A 22,511-nucleotide genomic window follows, 5' to 3' on the forward strand; every position below is an offset into this window, starting at 1 on the left:
CATCGCATCTTAAGTCTTGCGAGGATTTCGCTCAACATAGACTTAGCTAAATATCAAGAACGTCTAGTCACAGCATTCATGTTCTATTCGTACTTTACGCATATTTATAAACAGCCTATATTGGTCAAATCCAAAGAAAATCGGTGTCACCTAGATTTTCTTCGGCCATTTCGCGTATTTTAATTCTCGCGAGCCTTTGGCTCACCATAGACTTAGCAAATTAAGCAACGTTCAATTATAAGGCACAAATCCTATTCAAAGAAATCAATCATGGTATACACATTTCATGTATTATATAAATTACCACAGGTTTACGTACCTGTGAGCATATCACTCTCCTGAGTGATTGCACTGCAAAACAATTCATATCTTATTCATCAATCATATAATATTCAATTAACTCGATCATAATCCATAACGACATTTTTATACAATATGAGTCTCGAGAGTGTAAAACTCTTCGGAGACTATATATACTCGAAAGCGTATTGCTCATTCGAGTAAACACAGTTCATAGATTGTGTAATACACACATCTAACTCGACTCCTAAAAGCACATATAGAAGAGGACATTTTTTGTAAAACGTTTCAAAAATCGATGAAAATGATGATAACGTTCAAAAGACATGACTGGAAATCCCTATAATCCGCAGTAGTTCTTAGCTTAACCTAGTGACATCATACCTAGGAACTACAGACATCAATCGTATACAGGCAATGGCCTATGAATCTAAACCATTGCTCTGATACCACCTTTGTCACGACCCAAAATTATGAGCCGCGACCGGCGCTAGGGAATGGGAGTGGTAGCTCCGAAACCCGTAGCAAGCCTAAAAACCTGTGTAAATTTTTCGCAAATCAAATCATTTTTTTGTCATATATCAAAATACATGTGACCCCATTTTACAAAAATATCAGAGTTAAAATGCGCTAGTCAAATACATAGACAAAAACATCTAGACTACTGCGGACTGCTAGAATGAAAACCTTCTTTCACTTCTTGTGCAAATGACTTCCGAGAATTAAAACTTTGGAAGCTTGACTTTCCAAATAATATCATGATATCCCTGAAAAATGGGAGGAGCAACGGGGTCAGTATAAAACTGAGTGAGTTCACCAAATTACACGTAATATCTCATAAAGGGTTAAAACATTTGAAAACCCATTTTATATATAGAAAATACTCTTTTGAAATCATATTGCATACTCTATTTACTTTCCTTCATAACTCTTTGTTTATTTCATAAACTTATAGTTTATACGTATCTGACATCTTTGATTTCTTATTATGGTATTGATATTTTTCTTTCTCGTTTTGTTGTAATAGTTTTCGATCGGATCTTAAATCTTAGGTTATATCATCATGATTCTAAATCGAATTAAATCATTGGCAAGTCTCTTGTGACTTGATCCTTATGGTTGGGTCCCGAGATAGTTCAACCGAGTTACCCATAACCATATGGTACAGTCCCGAGATAATTCAACCGAGTTACTTGTACCATTTCTTAATCCCAAACGATCGATAGGAGTCCCGAGATAATTCAACCGAGTTACTCCTTAGACATGGGTCCCGAGATAGTTCAACCGAGTTACCTTCGTGTCTGCATTCGGACTCTGCACCCTGCAGGTCTTTTGAACTTAACTATCGATTCATATAATTTCTATTGACATTTAATAGGAGTGTTTGTTCACATTGTGTCTCGATCTTGTTTCGTATTGATTCTCGATGTATCGTACTTACTTTTTATTACGTATGAGTTTCGAGGATTATCATCGAGAATGGATGAGATACAGGTCCCGGGATAATTCTACCGAGTTCCACCTTATATCTCAGTTCTTATTATTGAATATGTCAGAGTTCACTTTTTCTTATCTCATGTATTTATCATTTCGATGATTTATGTTGGGTTTTCTTGATCCTTTATGGACCATGACATGCACATTACAATCTACAAGCATACATCTATAACACACGCACGTATGGGTATTCATTATAATTAAAAGTACGTGTAGGAACGTACAATGTATCTTTATAAATATATGAATAATAGTACATATAGGCATGTACTATATTTTTCTTATTTGTATTTGGTTCGATTTATGTCATTTTACTTTACCCATCCCCGGTGTCTTAACATTTATGTTATTATCAAAATAACATATTACGATAAAGCATCATTTTCAAAGCATACATACGTATACATTTTAAAAGTAAACATCTCAAATATATAAATATTCATATAGCTTTTCGTATTAAAATACGTAGCTTTATGAATATTAACGAGTAATTTAAAGTGTACTCACCACTTGCTATCCATATACTTTAAAGCGGCTAAGCGATGTCACAATCTTCTAAATTCCGAGCCTTGTCGATAGTCGCTTCTTCGAGTCTACGCAAATTCGATAACGCTACGAATTAATAAATTTTCTAAGTATAACAAATTTATCAAAAAGCTATTTTTCTAGTCTAATTCAGCTAACAAAACTCTTATCTAAAAATAGTCCAAACCCAAAACAAAATTGACATTCTTAAAGTTCGGAATGTCGCCTACAACTTTCATTTAGGTCTCGAAACGAAATTCGCACCCGAAGGTGTCAGCATCTAGCCCATAAGGTTTTTACATAGGGCTGTCCTAAAACTGCAGACCTGCTCTGAGCAATAAAATGTTCTGCTCAATTTGACCATCTTAGAGGCAGAATTAGAGAAAGCTTAAAACTAGACAATTGTAGAGGACACATTCAAGTTTCTGTACAATCAAACAGAACCTGATTTGGAGTTATATAACTCCAGATATGGTCCTCGTAACATGACTGTTATGCAGAACAGTTTTCTGCAATTCGTCAATCTAGTTCGTACATTTGATTCGTAACTATAACCCGTCAAGACTCACACCTCTCGACTTCATGTTCATATACCAACACAATTCAGACCTTATACATCAATACCAATCTCAAATCCAAGATATAACATTGTTCAAGTTCACTTGAACAAGAACTTCACATCAAGGTCAAGACACTAATCCATTTTTCATTCAATTTTTACAATCTTCTTTACTAATCAAACACAACTTGACTTCAGCTCTAATTGACTCATAATCAATTCCTATATTCATACTTGAATCTCATATAATCATCATAGCTTAGGGGCCGAAACCCTTAGCCCTTTCTCCTTTCAAAGTTTCAATCAATCTTACTCAACACTACACAATTTCTTACAATCAATTCATCAACCACCTATAGCTCATGTTTATTGCCAACTCTATATGCCATTTCCATCATTCAATACATCAATCAACAATTCACAAATTTCAGAATTCAAAAATCTCACCTTGATGATTGTCTCTTGGCCGAAGGTTTCATGCCCAAATTCATCATCAAAAACCTTCCATGGAAGCTTGTAAACACCTCACAAAACAAATTAATAAAAATCCCTAAATTAGATCATGAACACTAACCAAGAACAACTCTCACACTCATCATAATCAATCAATTTTCATCCATAATCACTACAACTAATCAACTACATAGCATAAACATCAAGTCTTAGTTAATCAAGCATCATCACCATCAAACTTGTAAAACTCGAAATATAACTCTGAAACCTTAACTGAAATTCGATTTTCTTACCTCAAATTCAACCCATAGAGCTGTAGATAATCGTTTCCTCGTTCCGTGGCCGCAAGAATCGCTAAATTTCGTTGAGAAACGAAGAAGTTATGATCATTTGAATTTTGGAGAAGAATTGAGAAGAAGGGTTGCGGATTTGATCCTTTGTTGCTGCAATTTTTGGCTTGAAATGAATGAATATTCATTTGTGAATGATGATATTAAGTGGGCAAAGTACCTCTTTTAGTCCTTGAAGTTTCCACCACCTTTCGCTTAACTTTCTAACTTTTCTTTCGTTCAATTTAGTCCACTAATCCTTTAATCATTCGATTCTCGATGAGTTCCGTATTATTTGTTTTCCAATAAATAATATTAGTGTCATATCTTATAATATCACCCTCAAATAATTTATTTTGGCAATTTTGGCCAAAAACGCTCAAATTTCCATTTTGAGCTAACTTGCACTTTTTCTCACTTTTTCGTCCAATTTTCATTTTAATGACTATCAATAACAACTTTATCGATATTATTTTCTTATCTTGAGAAAATAGAGTAAAACACAACTTCCTCCGGAAGTTTGTGGTTAAAAGTCCACTTTAGTCCTTAAAGTGGCTAATTTGCACTTTAACCCTTATTCTTAACTAATTGTCAAACTTTCTTCTAAAACGATTTCGTACACTTACGAAAGTTGACGATCATTTATTAATAATATTTCACGGACCTTGACGTGAATATTATTAACTCTGGCTTTCCAACTTATTTTATTTTATTCCTCCCTTTTTTTTTGTCTCGATTAAATTCAATTTATCACATAATAATTTTCCATTTAAATTATTATTCTACGATAATTCCAATAGACCCGCTTCGGTCTAAGTCCTTATTATCCAATCCTAATCCGATATTCTTGTTCTTAATCTTTACGATTATGCCTCGTGGCACTACACGCAAATACCTCAAAATTTTAGGTTATTACAATCTTCCCCCCTTATAAAAATTCGTCCTCGAATTTTCATAATCTTCTAATACCACTTAACCAATTTTAAATCATACCTTATCATTCTCTTTCTTCCACACTTCCGCTGCGATACTCTGATTAATCATTCACTAACTGTTGACTTTACAATTATGTTCATACGGTCTCTTATCTATTACTATTCCTAGGTGAAAGTATCTCGATATACTTATCGAGTAACTTTTTATGCTTACAATCCTAACCATCTTATTACTGCTTGATTCATAATTATTATGAATCAATACTCTTTATTTGATCTTTTTGAACAAGGTTTGTTTGTTCGTAGGGTTCATCTCCCCTGACGTAATTAACTTCTATGTTCGATTTCCTCGTCCCAGAGGTAAATATGCTACGAGTTTAAACGTGGTCGCTATCACTTTACATGTTTGTAAAGTAGCGTCGTTGTTCTTGTATTTAATATACAAGAATGCCTTAGATATTTGCAATTCAAATCTCGATACGTTGCGGTTTGCATTACACTACTCGTCGTTCTATATACTTATCGTGTTACATACGTATGTTTTCATATAGGCTTAACAAGATGATCAGTCTTGTTCTATGCCTCTATATACAGAGTCCCTGTCTGAGCTTACTTACGTTTGAAAACTCATCCGTTTAAAATCACGATACTTTTCATTTCTCAAATCATGTCATAATTGTGCACCGGTGTGATGACTTCTCTCATCACAAGAGTTGCAATGACACTCCTTTTTTTTTTTTTTTTTTACAGACATACACAATGTATATGATGCATGTCCTAATAATGAATGCAATATGGATGTAGTGATGCAATTCTATTCGTGTCAATGCGATGCTTTTATGATTCGTGTCCGGGCACAATTATGTCTTTTCAAAACATTTCATTTCGATCAAATGCTTTTCTTTTCACAAAATGGGTTTTATGTAAGTTTCTCTCGACATAAGACTCTGCACTATCTATCGATTATCGTTCTATCGTTCGCAATTTATATACATCTTTTGCATATGAAAAGATGTAGTTCTATTCATCTGCTTCCGACGTCGTTCGAAGAGTACACCCTAAGCGTTCGTGTTTTCACTAGACTAGCTCAAAAGGTCTGGTTGCTATTGAGCTTCTAGCGTTCGGACTTCACGATGTTTGCTTCGACTACGTAGTCTATCTGGTTGTATCTAACCAGAAACTATCACGAGAACTATGTCATTCAGGAGACACTTGATTCGTGTCATCCGTGGTATTCCACTACACGGAATGTGACTATTCCTTACCATAATGACCTTGTTGTCCACACCGACTGCATACATCTATCATAGTTTGACCTTTACCCAAGTGACTTCTGCCGCATTGCGGGCACATGGGATTTGCAAGGTTGGAACTTCTTTGTTCCGAAGATGGACTGATAGTGCTAGCCCTCTTGGCTGCCTTCCCTTGTCTATCGTTCTTATGAGTCCGGCTATATCGCCTTTTGGTCTTTTCGCTTTTATCGTTCTTCTCGATCATCTCCTATTATATTCCTCATATTAACCTTCATCATATCTTCTAGTCTATGTGATACAGTTCGTTTATTCACTCCTGATGAGTTTCTCGATTTATTCAACCTTTCTTACCATATGCTACTTTTAGTAGTTTCATTACTTCCATTTATGTTACTTATCTTGCTTATCGACTTTCGGGTATGTTAACCCACTCTCTTTGATTTATTTGAGTCTATCTCCTTATCCTTGCGGAAAGCTTTGCCAATTCCTATGGCACTTGTTAACATCCTTTACAATCGTTATGATATCCTGATCCTCCTGATCACTATCGTGTTCGAATCCTCCCTGCCACCATTTTGGCACCTTATAACTTATTTGCATAAGTCTTCTTTAGACCTTGCTTCCCTTCTCACTGTATTCTCACTATTCGCAACAAGGCGATTTCGTCCTTTAGGCTACTATTAATTATAGCATTAACTCTTGGTATATGCTTATCATTAACATCTTACTCATTTATCCAAACGTGTGATATTCATACTTCTTATGTTTACTTTTTATTTGACCTCCGTCATAATGGACCAGTGCACTTTCTATTTTTCTAGCACTATCAACAAGCTAATTAGATTCTTTATCAGTCTGGGTCAACTTTCCCACTACTGTGATCCTAATCCTTTCTCCAATATCATATAGATTCGGACTTGGTCTGTTATCATAATCTTGAGTTTATTTGTCTCTTCGAGTTAACGACATTAGCTTTTCTTGATTGTCCTCAATCAAGGCAAATGGTAGAAAGAATTTCTTTAAGTCGGGTCACTAACTCCATCCATGTTGCTTGACCCACTATCGGTGAAATTACTTATCGAAACCATTCTTTAGTTGGACCTTTCATTGACATCTTGATCAACCATACCGTTTGTCCTTTCTCCGTTCGACGTCTACGGGCATCTTACTTTACTTTTCCTAGAAGATCTAGCATATCGCTTGATCCGCCAAACTTCTTTAGTTTTAACTTCATGTAAGCCAATATCTAATCTCTATATGTTTTCCTCTCTTCACTTTGATACTGTCTCTGTATCCATCATCCTATTATTGGCATACTATTCCTTTAGTCAGTTACTTCTTACCGCTAACTGATTCATATTGACGTTGGGTTGTTGCGGCACTCTCAATGCATATACATTCCACCTTGTCAATACTAGGTTCCTCTGACCTTCGTCTCGTTCCTGACATCTACTGGCCAAATGGACTGGTTTACATTTTCTTTCGTTACTTCTGGCTTCATCACGGGGCCTTAAGCACTTACTGTGTAGTGGCACACGTTCGAGTAGAATGTTTTATGCGTATTACTATCGTGGGTATAAGCAATCTATGTTGACCGACTTCAAAGAAAATTTGTATCCCCTATATTTTTTTTTTTGCTATGCATCGCATCTTAAGTCTTGCGAGGATTTCGCTCAACATAGACTTAGCTAAATATCAAGAACGTCTAGTCACAGCATTCATGTTCTATTCGTACTTTACGCATATTTATAAACAGCCTATATTGGTCAAATCCAAAGAAAATCGGTGTCACCTAGATTTTCTTCGGCCATTTCGCGTATTTTAATTCTCGCGAGCCTTTGGCTCACCATAGACTTAGCAAATTAAGCAACGTTCAATTATAAGGCACAAATCCTATTCAAAGAAATCAATCATGGTATACACATTTCATGTATTATATAAATTACCACAGGTTTACGTACCTGTGAGCATATCACTCTCCTGAGTGATTGCACTGCAAAACAATTCATATCTTATTCATCAATCATATAATATTCAATTAACTCGATCATAATCCATAACGACATTTTTATACAATATGAGTCTCGAGAGTGTAAAACTCTTCGGAGACTATATATACTCGAAAGCGTATTGCTCATTCGAGTAAACACAGTTCATAGATTGTGTAATACACACATCTAACTCGACTCCTAAAAGCACATATAGAAGAGGACATTTTTTGTAAAACGTTTCAAAAATCGATGAAAATGATGATAACGTTCAAAAGACATGACTGGAAATCCCTATAATCCGCAGTAGTTCTTAGCTTAACCTAGTGACATCATACCTAGGAACTACAGACATCAATCGTATACAGGCAATGGCCTATGAATCTAAACCATTGCTCTGATACCACCTTTGTCACGACCCAAAATTATGAGCCGCGACCGGCGCTAGGGAATGGGAGTGGTAGCTCCGAAACCCGTAGCAAGCCTAAAAACCTGTGTAAATTTTTCGCAAATCAAATCATTTTTTTGTCATATATCAAAATACATGTGACCCCATTTTACAAAAATATCAGAGTTAAAATGCGCTAGTCAAATACATAGACAAAAACATCTAGACTACTGCGGACTGCTAGAATGAAAACCTTCTTTCACTTCTTGTGCAAATGACTTCCGAGAATTAAAACTTTGGAAGCTTGACTTTCCAAATAATATCATGATATCCCTGAAAAATGGGAGGAGCAACGGGGTCAGTATAAAACTGAGTGAGTTCACCAAATTACACGTAATATCTCATAAAGGGTTAAAACATTTGAAAACCCATTTTATATATAGAAAATACTCTTTTGAAATCATATTGCATACTCTATTTACTTTCCTTCATAACTCTTTGTTTATTTCATAAACTTATAGTTTATACGTATCTGACATCTTTGATTTCTTATTATGGTATTGATATTTTTCTTTCTCGTTTTGTTGTAATAGTTTTCGATCGGATCTTAAATCTTAGGTTATATCATCATGATTCTAAATCGAATTAAATCATTGGCAAGTCTCTTGTGACTTGATCCTTATGGTTGGGTCCCGAGATAGTTCAACCGAGTTACCCATAACCATATGGTACAGTCCCGAGATAATTCAACCGAGTTACTTGTACCATTTCTTAATCCCAAACGATCGATAGGAGTCCCGAGATAATTCAACCGAGTTACTCCTTAGACACGGGTCCCGAGATAGTTCAACCGAGTTACCTTCGTGTCTGCATTCGGACTCTGCACCCTGCAGGTCTTTTGAACTTAACTATCGATTCATATAATTTCTATTGACATTTAATAGGAGTGTTTGTTCACATTGTGTCTCGATCTTGTTTCGTATTGATTCTCGATGTATCGTACTTACTTTTTATTACGTATGAGTTTCGAGGATTATCATCGAGAATGGATGAGATACAGGTCCCGGGATAATTCTACCGAGTTCCACCTTATATCTCAGTTCTTATTATTGAATATGTCAGAGTTCACTTTTTCTTATCTCATGTATTTATCATTTCGATGATTTATGTTGGGTTTTCTTGATCCTTTATGGACCATGACATGCACATTACAATCTACAAGCATACATCTATAACACACGCACGTATGGGTATTCATTATAATTAAAAGTACGTGTAGGAACGTACAATGTATCTTTATAAATATATGAATAATAGTACATATAGGCATGTACTATATTTTTCTTATTTGTATTTGGTTCGATTTATGTCATTTTACTTTACCCATCCCCGGTGTCTTAACATTTATGTTATTATCAAAATAACATATTACGATAAAGCATCATTTTCAAAGCATACATACGTATACATTTTAAAAGTAAACATCTCAAATATATAAATATTCATATAGCTTTTCGTATTAAAATACGTAGCTTTATGAATATTAACGAGTAATTTAAAGTGTACTCACCACTTGCTATCCATATACTTTAAAGCGGCTAAGCGATGTCACAATCTTCTAAATTCCGAGCCTTGTCGATAGTCGCTTCTTCGAGTCTACGCAAATTCGATAACGCTACGAATTAATAAATTTTCTAAGTATAACAAATTTATCAAAAAGCTATTTTTCTAGTCTAATTCAGCTAACAAAACTCTTATCTAAAAATAGTCCAAACCCAAAACAAAATTGACATTCTTAAAGTTCGGAATGTCGCCTACAACTTTCATTTAGGTCTCGAAACGAAATTCGCACCCGAAGGTGTCGGCATCTAGCCCATAAGGTTTTTACATAGGGCTGTCCTAAAACTGCAGACCTGCTCTGAGCAATAAAATGTTCTGCTCAATTTGACCATCTTAGAGGCAGAATTAGAGAAAGCTTAAAACTAGACAATTGTAGAGGACACATTCAAGTTTCTGTACAATCAAACAGAACCTGATTTGGAGTTATATAACTCCAGATATGGTCCTCGTAACATGACTGTTATGCAGAACAGTTTTCTGCAATTCGTCAATCTAGTTCGTACATTTGATTCGTAACTATAACCCGTCAAGACTCACACCTCTCGACTTCATGTTCATATACCAACACAATTCAGACCTTATACATCAATACCAATCTCAAATCCAAGATATAACATTGTTCAAGTTCACTTGAACAAGAACTTCACATCAAGGTCAAAACACTAATCCATTTTTCATTCAATTTTTACAATCTTCTTTACTAATCAAACACAACTTGACTTCAGCTCTAATTGACTCATAATCAATTCCTATATTCATACTTGAATCTCATATAATCATCATAGCTTAGGGGCCGAAACCCTTAGCCCTTTCTCCTTTCAAAGTTTCAATCAATCTTACTCAACACTACACAATTTCTTACAATCAATTCATCAACCACCTATAGCTCATGTTTATTGCCAACTCTATATGCCATTTCCATCATTCAATACATCAATCAACAATTCACAAATTTCAGAATTCAAAAATCTCACCTTGATGATTGTCTCTTGGCCGAAGGTTTCATGCCCAAATTCATCATCAAAAACCTTCCATGGAAGCTTGTAAACACCTCACAAAACAAATTAATAAAAATCCCTAAATTAGCTCATGAACACTAACCAAGAACAACTCTCACACTCATCATAATCAATCAATTTTCATCCATAATCACTACAACTAATCAACTACATAGCATAAACATCAAGTCTTAGTTAATCAAGCATCATCACCATCAAACTTGTAAAACTCGAAATATAACTCTGAAACCTTAACTGAAATTCGATTTTCTTACCTCAAATTCAACCCATAGAGCTGTAGATAATCGTTTCCTCGTTCCGTGGCCGCAAGAATCGCTAAATTTCGTTGAGAAACGAAGAAGTTATGATCATTTGAATTTTGGAGAAGAATTGAGAAGAAGGGTTGCGGATTTGATCCTTTGTTGCTGCAATTTTTGGCTTGAAATGAATGAATATTCATTTGTGAATGATGATATTAAGTGGGCAAAGTACCTCTTTTAGTCCTTGAAGTTTCCACCACCTTTCGCTTAACTTTCTAACTTTTCTTTCGTTCAATTTAGTCCACTAATCCTTTAATCATTCGATTCTCGATGAGTTCCGTATTATTTGTTTTCCAATAAATAATATTAGTGTCATATCTTATAATATCACCCTCAAATAATTTATTTTGGCAATTTTGGCCAAAAACGCTCAAATTTCCATTTTGAGCTAACTTGCACTTTTTCTCACTTTTTCGTCCAATTTTCATTTTAATGACTATCAATAACAACTTTATCGATATTATTTTCTTATCTTGAGAAAATAGAGTAAAACACAACTTCCTCCGGAAGTTTGTGGTTAAAAGTCCACTTTAGTCCTTAAAGTGGCTAATTTGCACTTTAACCCTTATTCTTAACTAATTGTCAAACTTTCTTCTAAAACGATTTCGTACACTTACGAAAGTTGACGATCATTTATTAATAATATTTCACGGACCTTGACGTGAATATTATTAACTCTGGCTTTCCAACTTATTTTATTTTATTCCTCCCTTTTTTTTTTGTCTCGATTAAATTCAATTTATCACATAATAATTTTCCATTTAAATTATTATTCTACGATAATTCCAATAGACCCGCTTCGGTCTAAGTCCTTATTATCCAATCCTAATCCGATATTCTTGTTCTTAATCTTTACGATTATGCCTCGTGGCACTACACGCAAATACCTCAAAATTTTAGGTTATTACAATCTTCCCCCCTTATAAAAATTCGTCCTCGAATTTTCATAATCTTCTAATACCACTTAACCAATTTTAAATCATACCTTATCATTCTCTTTCTTCCACACTTCCGCTGCGATACTCTGATTAATCATTCACTAACTGTTGACTTTACAATTATGTTCATATGGTCTCTTATCTATTACTATTCCTAGGTGAAAGTATCTCGATATACTTATCGAGTAACTTTTTATGCTTACAATCCTAACCATCTTATTACTGCTTGATTCATAATTATTATGAATCAATACTCTTTATTTGATCTTTTTGAACAAGGTTTGTTTGTTCGTAGGGTTCATCTCCCCTGACGTAATTAACTTCTATGTTCGATTTCCTCGTCCCAGAGGTAAATATGCTACGAGTTTAAACGTGGTCGCTATCACTTTACATGTTTGTAAAGTAGCGTCGTTGTTCTTGTATTTAATATACAAGAATGCCTTAGATATTTGCAATTCAAATCTCGATACGTTGCGGTTTGCATTACACTACTCGTCGTTCTATATACTTATCATGTTACATACGTATGTTTTCATATAGGCTTAACAAGATGATCAGTCTTGTTCTATGCCTCTATATACAGAGTCCCTGTCTGAGCTTACTTACGTTTGAAAACTCATCCGTTTAAAATCACGATACTTTTCATTTCTCAAATCATGTCATAATTGTGCACCGGTGTGATGACTTCTCTCATCACAAGAGTTGCAATGACACTCCTTTTTTTTTTTTTTTTTACAGACATACACAATGTATATGATGCATGTCCTAATAATGAATGCAATATGGATGTAGTGATGCAATTCTATTCGTGTCAATGCGATGCTTTTATGATTCGTGTCCGGGCACAATTATGTCTTTTCAAAACATTTCATTTCGATCAAATGCTTTTCTTTTCACAAAATGGGTTTTATGTAAGTTTCTCTCGACATAAGACTCTGCACTATCTATCGATTATCGTTCTATCGTTCGCAATTTATATACATCTTTTGCATATGAAAAGATGTAGTTCTATTCATCTGCTTCCGACGTCGTTCGAAGAGTACACCCTAAGCGTTCGTGTTTTCACTAGACTAGCTCAAAAGGTCTGGTTGCTATTGAGCTTCTAGCGTTCGGACTTCACGATGTTTGCTTCGACTACGTAGTCTATCTGGTTGTATCTAACCAGAAACTATCACGAGAACTATGTCATTCAGGAGACACTTGATTCGTGTCATCCGTGGTATTCCACTACACGGAATGTGACTATTCCTTACCATAATGACCTTGTTGTCCACACCGACTGCATACATCTATCATAGTTTGACCTTTACCCAAGTGACTTCTGCCGCATTGCGGGCACATGGGATTTGCAAGGTTGGAACTTCTTTGTTCCGAAGATGGACTGATAGTGCTAGCCCTCTTGGCTGCCTTCCCTTGTCTATCGTTCTTATGAGTCCGGCTATATCGCCTTTTGGTCTTTTCGCTTTTATCGTTCTTCTCGATCATCTCCTATTATATTCCTCATATTAACCTTCATCATATCTTCTAGTCTATGTGATACAGTTCGTTTATTCACTCCTGATGAGTTTCTCGATTTATTCAACCTTTCTTACCATATGCTGCTTTTAGTAGTTTCATTACTTCCATTTATGTTACTTATCTTGCTTATCGACTTTCAGGTATGTTAACCCACTCTCTTTGATTTATTTGAGTCTATCTCCTTATCCTTGCGGAAAGCTTTGCCAATTCCTATGGCACTTGTTAACATCCTTTACAATCGTTATGATATCCTGATCCTCCTGATCACTATCGTGTTCGAATCCTCCCTGCCACCATTTTGGCACCTTATAACTTATTTGCATAAGTCTTCTTTAGACCTTGCTTCCCTTCTCACTGTATTCTCACTATTCACAACAAGGCGATTTCGTCCTTTAGGCTACTATTAATTATAGCATTAACTCTTGGTATATGCTTATCATTAACATCTTACTCATTTATCCAAACGTGTGATATTCATACTTCTTATGTTTACTTTTTATTTGACCTCCGTCATAATGGACCAGTGCACTTTCTATTTTTCTAGCACTATCAACAAGCTAATTAGATTCTTTATCAGTCTGGGTCAACTTTCCCACTACTGTGATCCTAATCCTTTCTCCAATATCATATAGATTCGGACTTGGTCTGTTATCATAATCTTGAGTTTATTTGTCTCTTCGAGTTAACGACATTAGCTTTTCTTGATTGTCCTCAATCAAGGCAAATGGTAGAAAGAATTTCTTTAAGTCGGGTCACTAACTCCATCCATGTTGCTTGACCCACTATCGGTGAAATTACTTATCGAAACCATTCTTTAGTTGGACCTTTCATTGACATCTTGATCAACCATACCGTTTGTCCTTTCTCCGTTCGACGTCTACGGGCATCTTACTTTACTTTTCCTAGAAGATCTAGCATATCGCTTGATCCGCCAAACTTCTTTAGTTTTAACTTCATGTAAGCCAATATCTAATCTCTATATGTTTTCCTCTCTTCACTTTGATACTGTCTCTGTATCCATCATCCTATTATTGGCATACTATTCCTTTAGTCAGTTACTTCTTACCGCTAACTGATTCATATTGACGTTGGGTTGTTGCGGCACTCTCAATGCATATACATTCCACCTTGTCAATACTAGGTTCCTCTGACCTTCGTCTCGTTCCTGACATCTACTGGCCAAATGGACTGGTTTACATTTTCTTTCGTTACTTCTGGCTTCATCACGGGGCCTTAAGCACTTACTGTGCAGTGGCACACGTTCGAGTAGAATGTTTTATGCGTATTACTATCGTGGGTATAAGCAATCTATGTTGACCGACTTCAAAGAAAATTTGTATCCCCTATATTTTTTTTTTTTTGCTATGCATCGCATCTTAAGTCTTGCGAGGATTTCGCTCAACATAGACTTAGCTAAATATCAAGAACGTCTAGTCACAGCATTCATGTTCTATTCGTACTTTACGCATATTTATAAACAGCCTATATTGGTCAAATCCAAAGAAAATCGGTGTCACCTAGATTTTCTTCGGCCATTTCGCGTATTTTAATTCTCGCGAGCCTTTGGCTCACCATAGACTTAGCAAATTAAGCAACGTTCAATTATAAGGCACAAATCCTATTCAAAGAAATCAATCATGGTATACACATTTCATGTATTATATAAATTACCACAGGTTTACGTACCTGTGAGCATATCACTCTCCTGAGTGATTGCACTGCAAAACAATTCATATCTTATTCATCAATCATATAATATTCAATTAACTCGATCATAATCCATAACGACATTTTTATACAATATGAGTCTCGAGAGTGTAAAACTCTTCGGAGACTATATATACTCGAAAGCGTATTGCTCATTCGAGTAAACACAGTTCATAGATTGTGTAATACACACATCTAACTCGACTCCTAAAAGCACATATAGAAGAGGACATTTTTTGTAAAACGTTTCAAAAATCGATGAAAATGATGATAACGTTCAAAAGACATGACTGGAAATCCCTATAATCCGCAGTAGTTCTTAGCTTAACCTAGTGACATCATACCTAGGAACTACAGACATCAATCGTATACAGGCAATGGCCTATGAATCTAAACCATTGCTCTGATACCACCTTTGTCACGACCCAAAATTATGAGCCGCGACCGGCGCTAGGGAATGGGAGTGGTAGCTCCGAAACCCGTAGCAAGCCTAAAAACCTGTGTAAATTTTTCGCAAATCAAATCATTTTTTTGTCATATATCAAAATACATGTGACCCCATTTTACAAAAATATCAGAGTTAAAATGCGCTAGTCAAATACATAGACAAAAACATCTAGACTACTGCGGACTGCTAGAATGAAAACCTTCTTTCACTTCTTGTGCAAATGACTTCCGAGAATTAAAACTTTGGAAGCTTGACTTTCCAAATAATATCATGATATCCCTGAAAAATGGGAGGAGCAACGGGGTCAGTATAAAACTGAGTGAGTTCACCAAATTACACGTAATATCTCATAAAGGGTTAAAACATTTGAAAACCCATTTTATATATAGAAAATACTCTTTTGAAATCATATTGCATACTCTATTTACTTTCCTTCATAACTCTTTGTTTATTTCATAAACTTATAGTTTATACGTATCTGACATCTTTGATTTCTTATTATGGTATTGATATTTTTCTTTCTCGTTTTGTTGTAATAGTTTTCGATCGGATCTTAAATCTTAGGTTATATCATCATGATTCTAAATCGAATTAAATCATTGGCAAGTCTCTTGTGACTTGATCCTTATGGTTGGGTCCCGAGATAGTTCAACCGAGTTACCCATAACCATATGGTACAGTCCCGAGATAATTCAACCGAGTTACTTGTACCATTTCTTAATCCCAAACGATCGATAGGAGTCCCGAGATAATTCAACCGAGTTACTCCTTAGACACGGGTCCCGAGATAGTTCAACCGAGTTACCTTCGTGTCTGCATTCGGACTCTGCACCCTGCAGGTCTTTTGAACTTAACTATCGATTCATATAATTTCTATTAACATTTAATAGGAGTGTTTGTTCACATTGTGTCTCGATCTTGTTTCGTATTGATTCTCGATGTATCGTACTTACTTTTTATTACGTATGAGTTTAGAGGATTATCATCGAGAATGGATGAGATACAGGTCCCGGGATAATTCTACCGAGTTCCACCTTATATCTCAGTTCTTATTATTGAATATGTCAGAGTTCACTTTTTCTTATCTCATGTATTTATCATTTCGATGATTTATGTTGGGTTTTCTTGATCCTTTATGGACCATGACATGCACATTACAATCTACAAGCATACATCTATAACACACGCACGTATGGGTATTCATTATAATTAAAAGTACGTGTAGGAACGTACAATGTATCTTTATAAATATATGAATAATAGTACATATAGGCATGTACTATATTTTTCTTATTTGTATTTGGTTCGATTTATGTCATTTTACTTTACCCATCCCCGGTGTCTTAACATTTATGTTATTATCAAAATAACATATTACGATAAAGCATCATTTTCAAAGCATACATACGTATACATTTTAAAAGTAAACATCTCAAATATATAAATATTCATATAGCTTTTCGTATTAAAATACGTAGCTTTATGAATATTAACGAGTAATTTAAAGTGTACTCACCACTTGCTATCCATATACTTTAAAGCGGCTAAGCGATGTCACAATCTTCTAAATTCCGAGCCTTGTCGATAGTCGCTTCTTCGAGTCTACGCAAATTCGATAACGCTACGAATTAATAAATTTTCTAAGTATAACAAATTTATCAAAAAGCTATTTTTCTAGTCTAATTCAGCTAACAAAACTCTTATCTAAAAATAGTCCAAACCCAAAACAAAATTGACATTCTTAAAGTTCGGAATGTCGCCTACAACTTTCATTTAGGTCTCGAAACGAAATTCGCACCCGAAGGTGTCGGCATCTAGCCCATAAGGTTTTTACATAGGGCTGTCCTAAAACTGCAGACCTGCTCTGAGCAATAAAATGTTCTGCTCAATTTGACCATCTTAGAGGCAGAATTAGAGAAAGCTTAAAACTAGACAATTGTAGAGGACACATTCAAGTTTCTGTACAATCAAACAGAACCTGATTTGGAGTTATATAACTCCAGATATGGTCCTCGTAACATGACTGTTATGCAGAACAGTTTTCTGCAATTCGTCAATCTAGTTCGTACATTTGATTCGTAACTATAACCCGTCAAGACTCACACCTCTCGACTTCATGTTCATATACCAACACAATTCAGACCTTATACATCAATACCAATCTCAAATCCAAGATATAACATTGTTCAAGTTCACTTGAACAAGAACTTCACATCAAGGTCAAAACACTAATCCATTTTTCATTCAATTTTTACAATCTTCTTTACTAATCAAACACAACTTGACTTCAGCTCTAATTGACTCATAATCAATTCCTATATTCATACTTGAATCTCATATAATCATCATAGCTTAGGGGCCGAAACCCTTAGCCCTTTCTCCTTTCAAAGTTTCAATCAATCTTACTCAACACTACACAATTTCTTACAATCAATTCATCAACCACCTATAGCTCATGTTTATTGCCAACTCTATATGCCATTTCCATCATTCAATACATCAATCAACAATTCACAAATTTCAGAATTCAAAAATCTCACCTTGATGATTGTCTCTTGGCCGAAGGTTTCATGCCCAAATTCATCATCAAAAACCTTCCATGGAAGCTTGTAAACACCTCACAAAACAAATTAATAAAAATCCCTAAATTAGCTCATGAACACTAACCAAGAACAACTCTCACACTCATCATAATCAATCAATTTTCATCCATAATCACTACAACTAATCAACTACATAGCATAAACATCAAGTCTTAGTTAATCAAGCATCATCACCATCAAACTTGTAAAACTCGAAATATAACTCTGAAACCTTAACTGAAATTCGATTTTCTTACCTCAAATTCAACCCATAGAGCTGTAGATAATCGTTTCCTCGTTCCGTGGCCGCAAGAATCGCTAAATTTCGTTGAGAAACGAAGAAGTTATGATCATTTGAATTTTGGAGAAGAATTGAGAAGAAGGGTTGCGGATTTGATCCTTTGTTGCTGCAATTTTTGGCTTGAAATGAATGAATATTCATTTGTGAATGATGATATTAAGTGGGCAAAGTACCTCTTTTAGTCCTTGAAGTTTCCACCACCTTTCGCTTAACTTTCTAACTTTTCTTTCGTTCAATTTAGTCCACTAATCCTTTAATCATTCGATTCTCGATGAGTTCCGTATTATTTGTTTTCCAATAAATAATATTAGTGTCATATCTTATAATATCACCCTCAAATAATTTATTTTGGCAATTTTGGCCAAAAACGCTCAAATTTCCATTTTGAGCTAACTTGCACTTTTTCTCACTTTTTCGTCCAATTTTCATTTTAATGACTATCAATAACAACTTTATCGATATTATTTTCTTATCTTGAGAAAATAGAGTAAAACACAACTTCCTCCGGAAGTTTGTGGTTAAAAGTCCACTTTAGTCCTTAAAGTGGCTAATTTGCACTTTAACCCTTATTCTTAACTAATTGTCAAACTTTCTTCTAAAACGATTTCGTACACTTACGAAAGTTGACGATCATTTATTAATAATATTTCACGGACCTTGACGTGAATATTATTAACTCTGGCTTTCCAACTTATTTTATTTTATTCCTCCCTTTTTTTTTTGTCTCGATTAAATTCAATTTATCACATAATAATTTTCCATTTAAATTATTATTCTACGATAATTCCAATAGACCCGCTTCGGTCTAAGTCCTTATTATCCAATCCTAATCCGATATTCTTGTTCTTAATCTTTACGATTATGCCTCGTGGCACTACACGCAAATACCTCAAAATTTTAGGTTATTACATATAATATTAGAAAGTCGTTCTAGTATGCAATACTTATCAAGAAATAAAATTGAGAGATGAGTTCATATGATCGAGAAATTTAACATTTGACTACCCTTGACACTAGTCGAGATCAGAATCTTAGTGTCATAAATCTCCCCAAAATGTAGCAAACAACTCTCCAAGCGGCGAGCACTATCCACTACACTGGTGAAATCTTGGTGAGTCTCAGTTAGGAGCCCAACAAACTTAGGGCCTAAAACCCTCACATACTGGTCGTTCACTCTCATCTGATAAATCTGAAGATCAGGAGCAAAACGACTCAAACAAACATAGTAAATCATAAACTCTTGTACGGATCACTCACCCCTGCTAAGCGTCAACAACATGTCTCTGAAACTCTCAGTAATAGAGAATGGCAAGAAGATCTCTCTGAACCAGTTGACAAAATCCGCCCACGTAACTGTAACCATCACTGGTCGGATAACTTTATGAAACCAGTCCTTAGCCAGACCTCTCAAAGGCATCTCCACTAACACAATAGTCTGACGTTCGGTAGCCTACAAATATTGAGAATTCTGCTCAACCTCCTTGAGAAAGTCTAAGGTGTTACCACTGCCATCAAACTCAGTTGGCTTCAACCTCATGTATGCCAAAACCAAATCCTTATATATGGATACCAAAACACCAACAACAACACCACCAGCCTGTGGTACTTGCTGCTGCACAAACTGCCCCAACATGGTATACTGATTCTGCATAGCGACCTGACCCGCTTGCAGTTGTGCTTGATTTTTCTGCAGTGCAGCAATCCCAGCCAAAAACGTAGTAAAGTCGAACGGATCCAAAGGCGGTTGTGGTACATCTAGTGCTAGAGCACCTGCACCACCGCGACCTCTACCTCTGCCTATGTGTAATACCTGCGTTTTCAAACTTGATTTGTAAGTTTAGTTATCCGTTACAAATTGGTTGTTTTCTTGCATTCGTTGTTATTTTGCATTTCAACATTTTTCTCGTTATGTTTTGAACTTGATTCTGAATGGTTATATGTTAGAAGTAACACTTGTGACACTTTGGTAGTGTCTTTTTAAGTTTCTTATATGTATCTCATGATCTCTTATGTGTTTGATGTTGATTCGATATATTTTCGGGTATTTATCAAAACAGTATTCGCATGTTTTCCAGAACTGCCCCGTTTTAGTAAAACATTGATGTATTGAAATGTCGAATCAGGCCCATCTTTTGATATGCTGTTCGTAAGAGTATTTTCTAGCATGAGTAAAATTTTTGCATCGTTTGGATGCTTCTAACTCTCAAAATTATAATTAAACCGTGGCTTTTATCAACGCCCAAGTAAAGCCCGCATAAGTCTATAAATAGACCCTTATCTTCATGTGAGCAGCCAGCTTTTTTGTTCCACAAATCCTAAAACGAATATCGTCATAGAAAATACACATTTCCTTTGTTCCAACAAGTCCGGATGAGATTCATTACGCTAAGAACTTGATTTTTCATCATACTCGCAAGATCTACGCGATTTCTACGTTGTGTTATTCTTCGTTGGTGGCTTGTGAATCCAATTGATTTTGATCCAGCCCTTTGAACCTTGGGTTAGTACATAAATTATAATCTTGTTCATCATTCTTAGGTAATGGTTTTACTCCTAATTGATTTATGGATTCGTTGTTGTGTGATTTTGCCTAGAAATGCATAATATAAGATTTTTATGGATTGAATCGCTGTTATTGATATGATATGTTTAAGCTACTGATCTTATATGATTAAATGATAAGTTATACATATATAATCTGATGTTATAAGTTTTGGAAAGTGTTTGGCATGATTCAATAACGAATTGGTGTAGTTAAACAATGATTAGGCAATTTCTAGACTTGTACGAATTAGATTTGTTTAATGAATTATATAAATGGTTGAATCCAAATTGATTGATTATTAAGTGTTCTTATATCAATAGATATTGATGCAAAAAGTTTTTATTTTTAAATGAGAATTGAAATTGGGTTGTGTTGTAAAATCTCTGCGATTTGCGAAATTGACAATTCTACGAAAGTTAAACGCTACGATTGCAACATGGTTTTCAAATGCTATATCTGCCGATCTAATATTTTATATATGACGTTTTGATGTTTTTAAATCAGTAGTAACATACTTTGGTTCATCGATTGTTGGTTTTGAATCGTTTGGCTAGTTTAGGCAATTTGGGCAAAATTGCCAAATTTGATTATTTGAATGCTTTGGCTTAATTTTGGTTTTGATCAAATTGTTAATGGATGGAAATACATTTTATAAACTATTTTGGAAATTTATAAAATGATAGTTTATCTTGGTTAGTTTTGAAAATCAATGGTTGTTACGGTATATAAGTTATGGTGAATTTTACAAAGGTGCTATAGCTATCTAAGTTAATATTTCAGATTTGAGTTTAAACCTTTAAAAGGTGTTTAAATCCTATTGACTGCATTTAAGGTGGCATTTTAAGTGATGCATACTTTGGGTGAAACTTGCCAAGTGTTGGCAAGCTATATGATTTATTGCTTTTAAGGTTGGCATTGTTAAGTTATGGATTGAGTTCTTATTTTCAAATGACTTTGGTTTATTTAAGGATTGGATTTAAACTCTGGTTTTCACTTAGGCTTATGGTTGGGTCGGGTTAGACTTGTGTCGTCCGACATGTTGTGTTGAGCTATGCTGCAGTTAAGGCTAACACACTACTCCGAGAAACTCTTTAGTTTTAAAAAAACTATTTAAGTTATGAAAAGGACTTCGGTTTTGTTTTTAAAGATACAAACTCATCTAAGCTAACTTGCCTAAATTGTTTAAAGTGAATGGTATGAATTTTTTGGTTTGTTTGGTACATAGATGTTTACCTTACTTGGGTTGTACTTTGGTTGTGTTCAAGATACTAGCCCTATGGGTGTCTAGTATTCTTAGAGTTAGGGGT

At 35.0% G+C, this 22,511-nt stretch overlaps 3 protein-coding genes across 17 annotated transcripts; all 3 read right to left on the reverse strand.

Moving 5' to 3' along the window:
* Positions 1–847: 847 nt before the first annotated feature.
* LOC130014590 (uncharacterized) lies at positions 848–3,819 on the reverse strand. Of its 5 annotated transcripts, XR_007635300.2 has the most exons (4): positions 3,628–3,808; positions 3,329–3,405; positions 2,305–2,390; positions 848–1,067 (listed from the first exon to the last, which is right to left on the reverse strand). XR_007635300.2 is itself a non-coding variant. In XM_056103901.1 (3 exons), exons 1-3 carry the CDS (start codon positions 3,810–3,812, stop codon positions 962–964), a joined length of 357 nt encoding a protein of 118 aa, XP_055959876.1. In that variant the 5' UTR covers positions 3,813–3,819; the 3' UTR covers positions 848–961. The 5 variants fall into 5 exon arrangements, 3 of the variants coding, with proteins under 3 accessions (XP_055959876.1, XP_055959878.1, XP_055959877.1); XR_007635315.2 differs by lacking the exon at positions 2,305–2,390; XM_056103901.1 differs by lacking the exon at positions 2,305–2,390 and having other exon boundaries at positions 3,329–3,394; positions 3,628–3,819.
* Positions 3,820–8,340: 4,521 nt separating this feature from the next.
* LOC130014524 (uncharacterized) lies at positions 8,341–11,312 on the reverse strand. 6 transcript variants are annotated; one of them, XR_007635302.1, is made up of 4 exons: positions 11,121–11,301; positions 10,822–10,898; positions 9,798–9,883; positions 8,341–8,560 (listed from the first exon to the last, which is right to left on the reverse strand). XR_007635302.1 is itself a non-coding variant. In XM_056103904.1 (3 exons), the coding sequence occupies exons 1-3, from the start codon at positions 11,303–11,305 to the stop codon at positions 8,455–8,457; spliced, it is 357 nt and encodes a 118-aa protein (XP_055959879.1). In that variant the 5' UTR covers positions 11,306–11,312; the 3' UTR covers positions 8,341–8,454. The 6 variants fall into 6 exon arrangements, 3 of the variants coding, with proteins under 3 accessions (XP_055959879.1, XP_055959881.1, XP_055959880.1); XR_007635308.1 differs by lacking the exon at positions 9,798–9,883; XR_008789634.1 differs by having other exon boundaries at positions 10,822–11,301.
* Positions 11,313–15,835: 4,523 nt separating this feature from the next.
* Positions 15,836–18,807, reverse strand: LOC130014526 (uncharacterized). Of its 6 annotated transcripts, XR_007635305.1 has the most exons (4): positions 18,616–18,796; positions 18,317–18,393; positions 17,293–17,378; positions 15,836–16,055 (listed from the first exon to the last, which is right to left on the reverse strand). XR_007635305.1 is itself a non-coding variant. In XM_050353646.2 (3 exons), the coding sequence occupies exons 1-3, from the start codon at positions 18,798–18,800 to the stop codon at positions 15,950–15,952; spliced, it is 357 nt and encodes a 118-aa protein (XP_050209603.1). In that variant the 5' UTR covers positions 18,801–18,807; the 3' UTR covers positions 15,836–15,949. The 6 variants fall into 6 exon arrangements, 3 of the variants coding, with proteins under 3 accessions (XP_050209603.1, XP_050209605.1, XP_055959874.1); XR_007635311.1 differs by lacking the exon at positions 17,293–17,378; XR_008789627.1 differs by having other exon boundaries at positions 18,317–18,796.
* Between the last annotated feature and the right edge of the window lie 3,704 nt (positions 18,808–22,511).

Source organism: Mercurialis annua, linkage group LG8 (assembly GCF_937616625.2).
Source record: "Mercurialis annua linkage group LG8, ddMerAnnu1.2, whole genome shotgun sequence".
In the NCBI taxonomy this organism is placed as follows: domain Eukaryota; kingdom Viridiplantae; phylum Streptophyta; class Magnoliopsida; order Malpighiales; family Euphorbiaceae; genus Mercurialis; species Mercurialis annua.

Excerpts from the sequence above, each read along its gene's own strand:
- LOC130014590 (XM_056103901.1), bottom strand. The coding sequence starts at position 3,812 with ATGAATATTCATTCATTTCAAGCCAAAAATTGCAGCAACAAAGGATCA. Across the intron at positions 3,395-3,627 it reads CTCTATGGGTTGAATTTGAG|CTTCCATGGAAGGTTTTTGA; the intron begins GTAAGAAAATCG and ends GGTGTTTACAAG. Across the intron at positions 1,068-3,328 it reads GCCAAGAGACAATCATCAAG|GGATATCATGATATTATTTG; the intron begins GTGAGATTTTTG and ends CCCATTTTTCAG.
- LOC130014524 (XM_056103904.1), bottom strand. The coding sequence starts at position 11,305 with ATGAATATTCATTCATTTCAAGCCAAAAATTGCAGCAACAAAGGATCA. Across the intron at positions 10,888-11,120 it reads CTCTATGGGTTGAATTTGAG|CTTCCATGGAAGGTTTTTGA; the intron begins GTAAGAAAATCG and ends GGTGTTTACAAG. Across the intron at positions 8,561-10,821 it reads GCCAAGAGACAATCATCAAG|GGATATCATGATATTATTTG; the intron begins GTGAGATTTTTG and ends CCCATTTTTCAG.
- LOC130014526 (XM_050353646.2), bottom strand. The coding sequence starts at position 18,800 with ATGAATATTCATTCATTTCAAGCCAAAAATTGCAGCAACAAAGGATCA. Across the intron at positions 18,383-18,615 it reads CTCTATGGGTTGAATTTGAG|CTTCCATGGAAGGTTTTTGA; the intron begins GTAAGAAAATCG and ends GGTGTTTACAAG. Across the intron at positions 16,056-18,316 it reads GCCAAGAGACAATCATCAAG|GGATATCATGATATTATTTG; the intron begins GTGAGATTTTTG and ends CCCATTTTTCAG.